Here is a 12,671-nt window from a genome sequence, read left to right as displayed (position 1 = left end):
AGGCATGTTGAGTCCATGGAATATTTTATATTTTGCCCCAAGTTGCGGGAAAATTACAAACTTTTTATTTTATTTATTTTTTTCACAAAGTTGTCACTAAATGATATATTGCTCACGCATGCCATGGGCATATGTGAAATGACACCCCAAAATAAATTCTGCTGCTTCTCCTGAGTACGGGGATACCACATATGTGGGACTTTTTGGGAGCCTAGCCGCATACGGGGCCCCGAAAACCAAGCACCGCCTTCAGGCTTTCTAAGGGCGTTACAGTTTTGAAGGCCATAAAATGCCAAGATGGCACAAACCCCCCCCAAATGACCCCATTTTGGAAAGTAGACACCCCTAAATTTAGGGGTACACTAGTGAGACTAGGTAATAAATGGCGGGTGCCCTGAAACTATAAAAAAATAACTAACCAACCAGCGTCACCTGTAACCGTTATATGGTGATCACTGGTGAAAGGGTTAACTAGGGGGCAATCAGGGGGCTTTATGCGGTAGTATATGGGGGTCCCTGGCGCTATAAAAAGCTGCGGCGAACCTAAATACCTACCTGCCTAACTAGCGTCACCTGTGACACTAATACAGCGATCAGAAAAATGATCGCTTATTAGGCTGGGTTCACACTGGAGCGATGCAGGAACGCCACAAATCCGCGGCGGGTTCCCGCATCGCATGCCTCCCGGCGGCAGTTCACACTGCCCTATGCGAACTGCTGGGAGTGTCAGTGAAATGTTAATGACACCCCCAGATCAGTTCGCATATCGCAGTGCGATCTGCAAACTCGGATCGCATGGTGTGAACGCCCATGCGATCCGATTCTGCTGCGGACCAAAAAAAGGGTCCCGTGCGAGTTTGCGGCGGGTGCGGCGGGTGCGACACGAATTCAGCCATACTATCTGTATGGCTGAACTCGAATCGCACAGAGATCGGATGTGATTTGCACTGCAGTGCGGTGCGAATCACATCCGTTCTCAAACCGCTGCAATGTGAACCCAGCCTTAGTGACACTGGCGACGGGGGGTGATCACGGGGTTAAACCTTTATTGGGGGGGTTAGGGGGGTACCTTAGAACTAAAGGGGGCTAACCCTAACTGCCCTAACAGTTATTACAGTCACAAATGACACCCGCCGGGTGATCAAGGGGTTAAACCTTTATTAGGTAATAAATGGCGGGTGCCCTGAAACTATAAAAAAATAACTAACCAACCAGCGTCACCTGTAACAGTTATATGGTGATCACTGGTGAAAGGGTTAACTAGGGGGCAATCAGGGGTAGTAGTATATGGGTGTCCCTGGCGCTATAAAAAGTTGCGGCGAACCTAAATACCTACCTGCCTAACTAGCGTCACCTGTGACACTAATACAGCGATCAGAAAAATGACCGCTTATTAGGCTGGGTTCACACTGGAGCGATGCGGGAACGCCACGAATCCGCGGCGGGTTCCCGCATCGCATGCCTCCCGGCGGCAGTTCACACTGCCCTATGCGAACTGCTGGGAGTGTCAGTGAAATGTTAATGACACCCCCAGATCAGTTCGCATATCGCAGTGCAATCTGCAAACTCGGATCGCATGGTGTGAACACCCATGCGATCCGATTCTGCTGCGGACCAAAAAAAGGGTCCCGTGCGAATTTGCGGCGGGTGTGATGCGAATTCAGCCATACTATCTGTATGGCTGAACTCGAATCGCACAGAGATCGGATGTGATTTGCAGTGCGGTGCGAATCACATCCGTTCTCATAAACCGCTGCAATGTGAACCCAGCCTTAGTGACACTGGCGACGGGGGGTGATCACGGGGTTAAACCTTTATTGGGGGGGTTAGGGGGGTACATTAGAACTAAAGGGGGCTAACCCTAACTGCCCTAACAGTTATTACAGTCACAAATGACACCAATGCAAAAAAAATAAAAAATGCAATTGGTGTCACTGTGACTGGGGGGGCAGGGGTAATTGGGGGGGTAAAGGGGGGGTGTGAGTGTGCCTGGCATGCTCTACTGTATGTGTGGTGTGTTGGTGCAACTCACCGATGCTCTCTCCTCGGTGCCGGAACGAAAAATACCGACACGGAGGAGAGAATACATCACTTCCTCTCCTGTGTTTACATTACAGGAGAGGAAGTGATGTCACGGAGGATTTCCATTCGTCGGGAGCGATCGCGAGGGGGTGGCCATGAATGAATGGCCGTCCCCTCGTCCGGGATCGCTCCCGAACGAATGCCGCAGGCACCGATCGGGCCCCCCAGCCGCGGGAAGGCAGGGACTTATATATACGCCCTTATGCCTGCCCGTGCCATTCTGCCGACGTATATCGTCGTGCGGCGGTCGGCAAGTGGTTAAAGACCGTGGCCACAGATGGTGTTGAGCCTGAGTCACTTTTTGGAAGTGCCACTGTTTTCTTGTAATCTGAATGCAGAACTGGATGTCGTGTTTTCAGGTGGTGTATCAAACCTGTTGTTGAAAAATGCCTTGGCACTGTACCCCCTCTTGAAATTTCTGCTGAACAAAGACTACAGATTGCAAATTTGGGGTCTTTATCAGAAACTTTAAAATATTTCCACACTGCTGGTAGCTCAGAATAATAGCATAGAATGATCTATAGTGGGAGTGAAATCTGAGGGGAAAAAAAAGAAAGGACGAAATCAATTTAAAAGCTAAACCCCAGGAGGCAGCTTTAAAAAATAACAAACTATCATTTATTTTTATTTTTTTTAAACGCTGCAGCTCTTACCATGCAAGGTAGTTATAGGTCTGCACTGCAGTACATCTGACTTGTACCAAATTGCAATTGCATGCTATATTTAATTTTTTTTTGCTATTCTGTAGTATAATATACTATAACTTCATGCGCTTGTTGTCATTGCATTTGTCAGCGTAGTATTATATAACTAAGTTATACGTGATTTGTTGAAACATGACAGTACACAATAAAATATATAATATATAGTTATTAAATATAATATACATTATATTGCGTACTGTCATGTTTTAAAAAAAATCATGTGCTTGCTGTCATGTCAGTGTGCTATACTATACCAAAATGACAAATTCAATGACAACAAGGGCATACATTTAATTTTATAGTATACTAGTACTACAGAATAAATAGCATGCCATTCCATTTCAAATCAGTTTTATATATAATAATAATATTTTTGCTACTAGTTAGATGTACTGCAGTGCAGACAGACATATATTTAATACCATACTGCATGGCACAAAAGGCACAAAGGCTTAAGTAATACATGTTGTTTGACTGCTATGACAGTTTCAGTAGTATAGTAAAATAAAATTAGTTGGATTGTTTGTCAGTTTAAGGCAAAAAGGCAATGCATTGCTCACCGGCAAATAGTAGTAATGGTAGCCATCAAGGAGGGACAGTGCCCACTCTTGTACTTCAGTATGCTATGTGCAGCCCTCTATGAAGCCGTCTCTCGGGTCCCAGCAGCGTCTCACAAGCACGAGGAGCGTCCACTGGGAAGGTGCCAGCGCCTCAGCAGGGAACGTGCTAACGAGTGAGGCATCTTATCCGCGAGGAACGTGCAAGCCTCCCACAGAACGAGTGACGTCATCCGGAGTTTCTCCCACTGCGCATGTGCGATTTTCGGCGCCATTATCGGCAAGAATTCTCTTTCGGCAAAATGCCGAAAAGGCCATTTTCGGACGATATGTTTCGGCGGCCGAAATTTCGGTGCATCCCTAACGTGTATGGCCAGCATAAGGCTCGGGTCACATGTAAGCAGTTTGCTTTTATTCCCTTTCTGCTGTGCGTTTTGCATATGCGATTTTGCTGCATTTTTTGTTTTGTTTTTTTTCTTTTTGGGCCAATTTGTTGTTGGGCAGATTAAAAAACGCAAATTGCTGCAAAAACGCACTACATGCTTTTCTGCAGCTTCTCCATTGAAGTCTATTGAACCAAAAAAAAACAGTTTGCATTGAAAAAGTCCTTGACCCTTTCCAAATATGAAGTGACTGAAAAAAGCATAGATGTGAACATGTCCCATAGGAAACAAGTTAAATGATAAACCTCATACACAAAGAATATATATGAGTAAAGTAATGATACAATAAATAAATTAAATTCCACCAAACAAGTGTCACTGATAAGTGCACACGTGCAAATAGCAATTAAAGTGCTAATAGCTTCAGCTGGACCTAGTAGTATTCGCATAATACCAAACGGTATAAAATCAAATCAATATTGGTCCTGCGCAAATACAGTGTGTAATAATAAAAAGTGCTATGTGCTTAAAATAAATATTTAGAAAGTGATCTCCAGATTTAGTCCATATAGCAAGTCTTTAAATATAATTCAACAGCACCAGAGATATTCAGATAGATTCAACTCAGAGGAATAGCAATTAAAAACGTATTCGTATAGCAAGAAAAGATATGGGCTCTCAGAACTCTCACCTCCACTTCTTGATAAAAAGGCACATCAAATATAATAAGTAGCCTCCGTTCTCTTTTACCACCAGGGGGTCTTCAGCTGTAAATATCTCCCAAATTATGGATATCCACACCGGGCCACCAGGGGGCCATTCATTCCTGTAGTAACTGTATTGTGGTATAGGTAGAGATCTCCACGAATATATGCCACTCAATAACGTTACATAAGGAAAAGGCTCCAATAGTGTAATATTTTAGTAAAAACGAGCGGTTTCGTTTATTAAAATACGAATCAGACTCTCACATTTGAAAAAAGTTAAATGGCGCACACAGAAAATGGTGTCCTGGCGTCTTCCGCCAGTCTTGCGTCACTTCCGGCATTGCGTCACGGCCACTCCCTACGCGTTACGTCAATCACGTGACTTCATCAGGGGTTCTCTGAAAAATGGCAAGAAATCATAAATATAGCCCCCTCCCCCTGCACTCCCAGGAGACCCCCAGTTAAGAAAAAAATCACTGCCAGCCCCTTCCACACTGCTCCTACTGTGTCACTGATATTGTAAAATGAAGCTTCCATATACCCTCAATAGCTGAGTTTTTTTCCACTGACCTGGTCACATGACTGTTACATAGATGGTAGTGTGACTGCTCTCCTCCTCCAATCTAAAGCTAGGAGGAGGAGAAGCGGGAGTAGGAGAACAGACAGAAAAAAGGAGCCATTGAGATATATTTAACAAGCTTTGTTTTATAATGACACTGACACAGGGGGAGTGGTGTAGGAGGAAGGGGCTGGCAAGTGATTTTTTTTTTATCAACTTTAGACTATGCAGGCAGCACTGTCCCAGGGCCAGGAGAGGCTGGGCGGCCGGCCTGACACTCTCCCCAATGGGTGGCTCCTGGGATGAACCGCCCGATCCCCGCCCCCTGTTGGTAAAACATAGTATCGGCATATAACATGCAGGCACTGTTTTGTCCTCTGTTTTCAGGGGAAAAGGGTGCGTGTTATACGCTGATAAATACTGTAAATGTGTGTTTTTTTTTTTTTTTTTTTTTTTTTTTTTTTTATGATTTTCTAGTAGCATAAGTGCCATTTAAAGAAGAGATATATCTTTTAGGGTTGTTCATACCATTGTGTTGTGGTAGCGTACATTGGTTATCTATGGTGCTATTCATTCTGAATGGCAGCTCAATGCACCTTTTTCAGAGCACTGTAAGCATGTGCTTCCAAATTTTCTGTATATCTGTGTAGTGGATGTCTCAATTCTCCTGCGACCCCGCCAAGCTGGCTGTTGGGAGTACACAAGATTTTCATAGAGGGAGAGCTGCCTTTCAGTTTCTGAGAGTGGGGTTCCTTCTCTTTTCTCTGCATGTTAACACAGGCATCTGTCCACTCTCAGCCTTCTTCCCATGTATTTCTTTTGGCAGGAGAGGAGCCAATTAAAGGCACAGTTACAGCAGCCAATCAAAGGGACTGTACTAAGCTGCAGAAAGCAGCTGCAAAGGACTCTGGAATATGAAGTCTCAGCACAGTGCCACCTCACTGACTTTTAAAGAGGCAGGACTACAAATCCCTGCATGCTCTGGGAGGAAAGGAGAGACTCAATTTTGATTCCTTGAGGAGCATTCAGTCAGCACGAGGTAGAGGAAGAGATCAGACCTGATGGAGAGATGTCTCTCGGGTAATCTCACAGCACAATTTTTAGGCCTCGGCCACTAGTTGGGACAACCAGCCTAAGAGAGGGGGATTCCAGGAGCGTCTGTACCGACAGTGAAGCGCTCCATTGTGGGGTGACCAGTCTGGTCACCAGGAGAGCCTGCTGTTTCAGGACGTTTCATTTGAGCCTTGACTAGAGCAGCCTGATCGTTAAAAAAAAACGTGATCTCGATTCAACGCCTCTCACGATCTCTATGCAGAATTTCCCAATTCATTAATGTAACAAGTGTATAGAGTTCTCTGCTCACTCAGCTGTCAAAAGAAAAAAAACAGGCAGCCTGCCAAGTTTTTCGCAACATTGTCTGTACTGGGTAAATAACTAGAAGCATTGTAACTTTTAGTTCTTAGATCAAAGAAATGAACTTTGGTGTGTAGGTGAAGTCAGTTTAACCACTTAAAGACTAAACCTTTTTCTGACACTTGTTTCTTACAAAGTTAAATTCTGTATTGCTAGAAAATAAAAACTTGGATCCCCCAAATATTTTTTTTTTTTAGCAGAGACCCTGGGGAATAAAATGGCAATTGTTGCAATATTTTATGTCGTACTGTATTAGCGCAGCGGCCTTTCAAACGCAATTTTTTGGTGAGAAAATGCAATTCAGTCTTTTTTAAAAAAATAAATAAAAAAAATCTAAACCGTAAAGTTAGCCCATTTTTTTTTTTGTATAATGTGAAAGATGTTACGCCGCGAGAATCATGAGAGAATTGTGATCTTCGTTCTAAGCAAAAAAAAATGTGATTCTCATTTTAGCCAGATACATGCAGCTGTAGTATTGACCGCAGGATTTGGTGACAGGGGTTTTGCCCATTTGCAGGAAACAGGGACACTGCAATACAGAAGGAGTTAAATGAACACTGTATAAAGACACCATTGCTGGTAGTCATCTTGCTGACACTTGTAGTGCCACAGGGATAAAGGATAAGTCCATCTAGGAAGCATTCAGGATAAACACTACCTCTTCATTTAAATGAGAAACAAGTGCTTACTTTGGCAACACATATAATAAAATTGCAATGATACAAAAAAATGTAGCTAAGTGCCTGTGCAAGGACGGCAAGCATATTCATGAATATATATATATATATATATATATATATATATATATATATATATATATATATATATATATATATATATATATATATTTTTTTTTTACTCCCTTACTGTCAAAATACTGATCAAAGCTCTCAAACTAAAACTTGATTTTTAAAAATTTTAATTACAAAAGCCATATAATTTCATAAAAATTAAAACTGTATACAATTGTTTTGGGATTTTCAGTAATAAACAAATGAATGGTTGACATAATGGGACTGCAGCCTTCAGCTCAGTGGACAACAAGGGTTCAGGTGAGTAAGTAGTCCTGTGTACAAATGCAAGCAGGGCTTGGGAAAATTCCAAATGACAGTTTACACCTACCTTTTTATTTAAAGTACAATGTGGATACATTTTAATGTGAGCAAGTTTATTTATCCATATTTTATTGATTCTTTTCAACATTCATTATTTAGAATGAAAAGATTTTTTTTTATCCTGGATGTCTTTGTAATTTGTGTATTTCTGCCACTGTTTGGAACAGCTTTGCTAGAACAAAGTTTTGGAGATGTAGAGGAATGTCTGTCAGAACTGGAGGACCTGTGTGAACAGTGCGAGTTTCAGAGGTGTCAACACATACAGTATGTGCAACTAGAGAACTACAAGAAGAAGAAAAGGTTAGTGTTTTGTGTCATGACCAGACTGTAGATGGTCAAGATGTGTCTATAAGTCATTGTGACAAGTGTTGGCACCAATTCTATCTTTCCTGCTTTTTTTATTCAAGTTTTAGTATCTTGTCTAGTTTCTAATGTCTAGTGTTGTAGTCTTCTCCCACAAACAGGCAGCCCACAGAGATTTTTTTTTACTGAGGGCTCATTTACACTTGCTTCAAAAGCACTCTGAATGCCAGTCAAAACATCTACAGGTCTGTAAAGTCACTTTACAGTAGAAAGATGGTAGCTGCTAGCACTAAGGGTAAATATTCCAAATCCTCACTGTAACTAAATATTTATATAAGCACTGTACTCTTATATATTCAATCAAAGCACCAGTGACTAAATAAAATGGGGAGCTTACAGTCCTGTTAATGTGTTGTGTTTTCTTTGCTTCCAAAATTATAAACCATGTTACTTTCTTGGTGCTTCAAAGTGTCTTCAAAGCCTACATAGTAGAAGAAGTAGTCTAGTACAAATCTGGCTTACAACGCCTGCAGCTTTTTGAGAGGCTTTTATGGAGCTTCAGCTTTGCTTTTGTTTTGTAGGTATTGCAGGTATGAAATATCCCAGGATGCACATTAACAAGCAAACTGGAAAGACGTCATAAGCAGTCACTACCGGTTAATGTGTATATATTCTGGAAGTGTCTGGTGCAGACGTCACATTTGGTGTGCAGCGTGGAGCAGCAGGAAGGTGAGCTGGGTCCTGACTGGAGCGGAGCAACTAGCAGACCGCACATGTGGTGTGCAACATGGGAACGCTATAGCATAAAATGAGCGACAACTTGAGAGAGAGGAATGAGTGGCAGATTATCAGCAGAGCTGAGGAATTGGAGCAGGAGAAACTGGCAATGTCACACGTGGTGCACAGTGTGGGAGCAATGTAGGGGGTAGTGAGCATGGACCAGAAAGAGCAGGATCAGCAGAGCTGAGGTTTACTATTCAGTAGGGGATCAGCAGAGCTGGGGGTTACTACTGAGTGGGGGGGGGATCAGCAGAGCTGGGGGTACTACTGAGCTGCGGATCTGCTGAACAAGGGTACCAAGGAGCTGGGGATCTGTTAAACGAGGGTACTAATGAGCTGGGGATCTGGTAAATGAGGGTACTAATGAACTGGGAATCTGCTAATTGGGCTACTACTGAGCTGGGGTTCTACTGGGCGCTTTAAAACAAATCAAAAATCAACACACACACAGGGCATTTGGCAAGCTTCATTAAAGCTTCAAAAAAAGCATCACTGAAGCATCACAGAAGTATCAAAAACGCATAAAGCCTGTTGAAGCAGTAGGCGCTTTAATGTGTGTTTAGTCACAGCAAGTGTAAATGAGCCCTAAAACTCCTATTTGGAACTTGGCATACAGAGTGTTTCTTACCAAATAAAGTCTACATTTACACTGTCCCTTTATAAATGAAGCAAGGTAAGAAGGTATTGCTCTAATTGCACCAAACCTAACTTTGTGGAATATACATGGTGCAATAATGGTAATCTAACATATCCCAGCTGGTTGTTGTATCAGTTAGTAAGTCAGAACCAGTTTATTTTGTTTATCTTCAGCATACACTTGCAAATGCAAGACAGTCTTTAAATATTAAACAACCTTAATTCGTCACATTTTTGGACATACTTCACATATTTTTAATTGCTTATCTTGTATACTTTTGCAAGGTGTTTGATATACCTTTTTGAATTTTCCTAAAAAAATAACTTTTAAAAAAAAAATGTGGTTTAGGATACTAAAGCATATTACAGGAAGTCTTACCATTTCTGTAAATGTGGTGGTGTGTTTTTATTTTTTTTTAACCACAAAGTATAACCAGCAATGGATGTGCAGCCTCCAAAAGCCTCAAAACCTCAATGAAGACTATTTCTAGCATATCTGTATTTGAAGAAATGGCTTCCCATGCCAAACAGTAGTATGGCTGTAGAAAGCAGCAAAAGTGTCCAAGTAACATTTGTTCAGTACTATTTGTGTACATGCTGTTTCTTAAAGTGGACTTTGCATACAAAAAATATATATTTTAAACTTACAAATCAAATTACTCCTTCAGCTGTGTAAAGCTATATTCACCCCAGGTTCATATATATTTTAGACCTGTTTTTCACCCACAATGTCGAGGATACTTTTCAATTGACTTGCATTGCAAAATACAGGTTGGCAACCTGAAATTGCATCAAGCATGTCATCTTGTTTCACTTTTATTCCGTGTGTTGGTGTGAACCAATTTAAAATAGAGGTTAATAAGTGGAAGAAAATTCATCAAAAATGCATGTAGTGATGGGATTCTTTTATTTTGGATCTCCAAGAAGCCTTCAACTTCCTGTCTCTGCGCTTTCTCTTCTACAACCTTCAGAAATGGAACTTTGGTCCTAAATTTCTGACCCTCTTACAGGCCTTATATTCCAACCTCACCGCCTATATTGCTATACACGGCTACAAATTTGACCTAATCCACATACAGACAGGCACTAGGCAGGGTTGCCTCCTGTCACCATTACTATTCATGATTGCGATTGAGACTTTGATAGTACTCAGATCCACCTTGGACATTCAAGGTATTTTTTTTGCTTACATATATTCTATGTGAGGTAAAAATCTTTCCAGCCCTCTCAGATATGCTCCCATTCTGTTAAAATCGAGCTAAACACCTGTGGGAATGGTCTGGCTCTGGAGTCTGGATCCACCCACTTTCCTGTCATTTTGCTTGTTTGATGTTGACTCTCTGCTACTGAGACTTCACAGAGCGTAGCTGCTCCATCTTCCCTCCTCCTCCTCCTCTTCAGCCTGTTCCGTTCTTCAGAAGAATCCAGCAGAGATAACAGCCCTTCAGTGACTGTAAGCTGAGAGAAGTCACTGATAGTGCTGTGTATGAGCATCTACACTATATATTTTCTATCTGTGGAAAGAATATATTTTTAAAGCAGAATACACTTTTGGAATTTACAGCACACAGGAATTCCATGCATTACTGGTATAGTAAAATGAAATTAAATCGGAAATGGAAACGCTTCACCTCTGTCAAATACTTCATTTTTTTAAAATGCTCTTAAGCAACTCAGACGATATTTCATTGTGGACACTCTTTGAGGACAGGTGTATACGATATAGTGGCTCGAGAGGAAGTATATCAGCACAAAGGAATGCTCAAGGTCGCGCTGGCTGAGGCAAACTTCAGGGTTCTATCTCAGTGGCACATGACTCGCTAAAATTTACCCTGATGCTTCTTCCTTCTGTTTCAGAGGATGTAGACAAGAGGGGACTGTGTGCCATATTTGGTGGACCTGTTTAAAAAAAAAAAAAAAAAAAAAGCTCTTTTGGATCAGAGTGTTGTAATCTGATTTATTCTGTGACCTCTGTTAATTTACCGAAATGGTGCTCCTCAATGACTTGGCAGATGACATACCCAATCTCTTATCTTTTACATACTACTATCTAGCTGCAAATCTGTCCATTGTGAAAGCTTGGAAATCTCCTGGGGTGGACATTGCCACAGCTAAACATAGGCTGTCCTGCCTAATGTTGCATGAAAAATTAGCTAGTATTCTCTGTGACAGACAAGCCAAATTTGATTAAAACCTGGAACCCCTGTATCGCATATTTACAATCGCCCATCTGATAGGGGTGGCCTATCGGGGCAGTTGGGCTTTGAGTTGGCCAGAGCAACTTTTCTTAGAACTGTTCTTTTCTCTTATTTGAATGGAATTCACTTGCAGTTCTCGTCTCCTTTCTCTCCCCTCCACATTTCTTTTTTTTTTTTTTATTCTCCCCATTTTTATTGACTTGAGTCTCATTCAGTTGGGCCCAAAAGTAATTGGACAATTGAATCAAAAGCTGTTTCATGACCAGCTGTGGGCTACGCCTTCATTATTTCTTCATAAATTAAGCAGGTAAAAGGTCTTTAGTTGATTCTAAGTGTGGTATTTGCATTTGGAATCTACTGCTGTGAACCTACATCATGCATTCAAATGTAACTGTCCATGCAAATGAAACAGGCCATTGTAAGGCTCCAAAAATGAGACAAATCCATCAGATGGCAGCAACATTAGGAGTGGCCAAATCATTACATACTGAGGAAAGAGCGCACTGGTGAGCTCTGCAACATAAAAAAGCCTGACAACAGTGGTTGATCGCAGGATCCCATTCAAAAGTTGATTGGATGGCGCTTCGCTGTACAGATGGGCATTGATCTAAAACACTCTGCAAAAGCAACCCAGGAGTTTCTGAAGGAAAATAAGTGGAATATTCTGCAGTGGCCAGTCACCTGATCTCAACCCAATTGAGCATGGATTTCATGTGCTGATGGCAAAACTAAAGGCAGAAAGACCCACAAACAAAGAACAACTGAAGACAGCTGCAGCTGACAAAAGCATCAGAAAGGAGGAAACCCAGTCTTCAGTAATGTCCATAGGTTCCGTGTTTTTTTTGTTTTGTGTGGGGTTTTTTTTTTTTTTTTTTTTTTTTATTGCTAATAAACTATATACTATATGAAACTAAGGATGCTGTTTAGCTTATTACAGAATAAAAAAATATCATACTCAATATCACTCACTTATGCAAGAGGAACAAGTATATTCATTTCCTCAAAAGCTCAGTTTTCCTGCAGATGAATAATGGTGGACTCACAGGGCAGATTTGTTTTGCTGATATTTACGTTATTTTCTATGCAGTGTATTCTGGGGTTGATATATATCCCACCCCTATATAATAGCGAAGTAATGCGACGTATAGGCTCATTAATTGCAGATAATCCAGGGACCCCAGTGCTGATTATGGGGGACTTCAATAACGTACAGTGCCTTCCGAAAGTATTCAGC

The 12,671-nt window shown here is 41.5% G+C and overlaps 1 protein-coding gene and 1 non-coding gene across 4 annotated transcripts in view; both read left to right on the top strand.

Moving 5' to 3' along the window:
- DTNBP1 (dystrobrevin binding protein 1) overlaps nt 1-12,671 on the top strand; it is a 229,747-nt gene that overhangs the window by 54,396 nt on the left and 162,680 nt on the right. For all 3 annotated transcript variants that reach the window (XM_077492227.1, XM_077492226.1, XM_077492228.1), the window contains exon 6: nt 7,688-7,820. In XM_077492227.1, coding sequence (XP_077348353.1) covers nt 7,688-7,820 — 133 coding nt within the window. The remainder of the gene's footprint in view (nt 1-7,687; nt 7,821-12,671) is intronic.
- On the top strand, nt 7,087-7,193 carry LOC143999839 (U6 spliceosomal RNA). The gene has a single exon (XR_013278161.1). It is a non-coding gene; the product is annotated as a U6 spliceosomal RNA (small nuclear RNA).

This window comes from Lithobates pipiens, unplaced genomic scaffold (genome assembly GCF_037356315.1).
Source record: "Lithobates pipiens isolate NorthernLeopardFrog02 unplaced genomic scaffold, aLitPip1_a1.2 Scaffold_19, whole genome shotgun sequence".
In the NCBI taxonomy this organism is placed as follows: Eukaryota; Metazoa; Chordata; class Amphibia; order Anura; family Ranidae; genus Lithobates; species Lithobates pipiens.
This window is presented reverse-complemented; position numbering and strand designations above follow the sequence as displayed.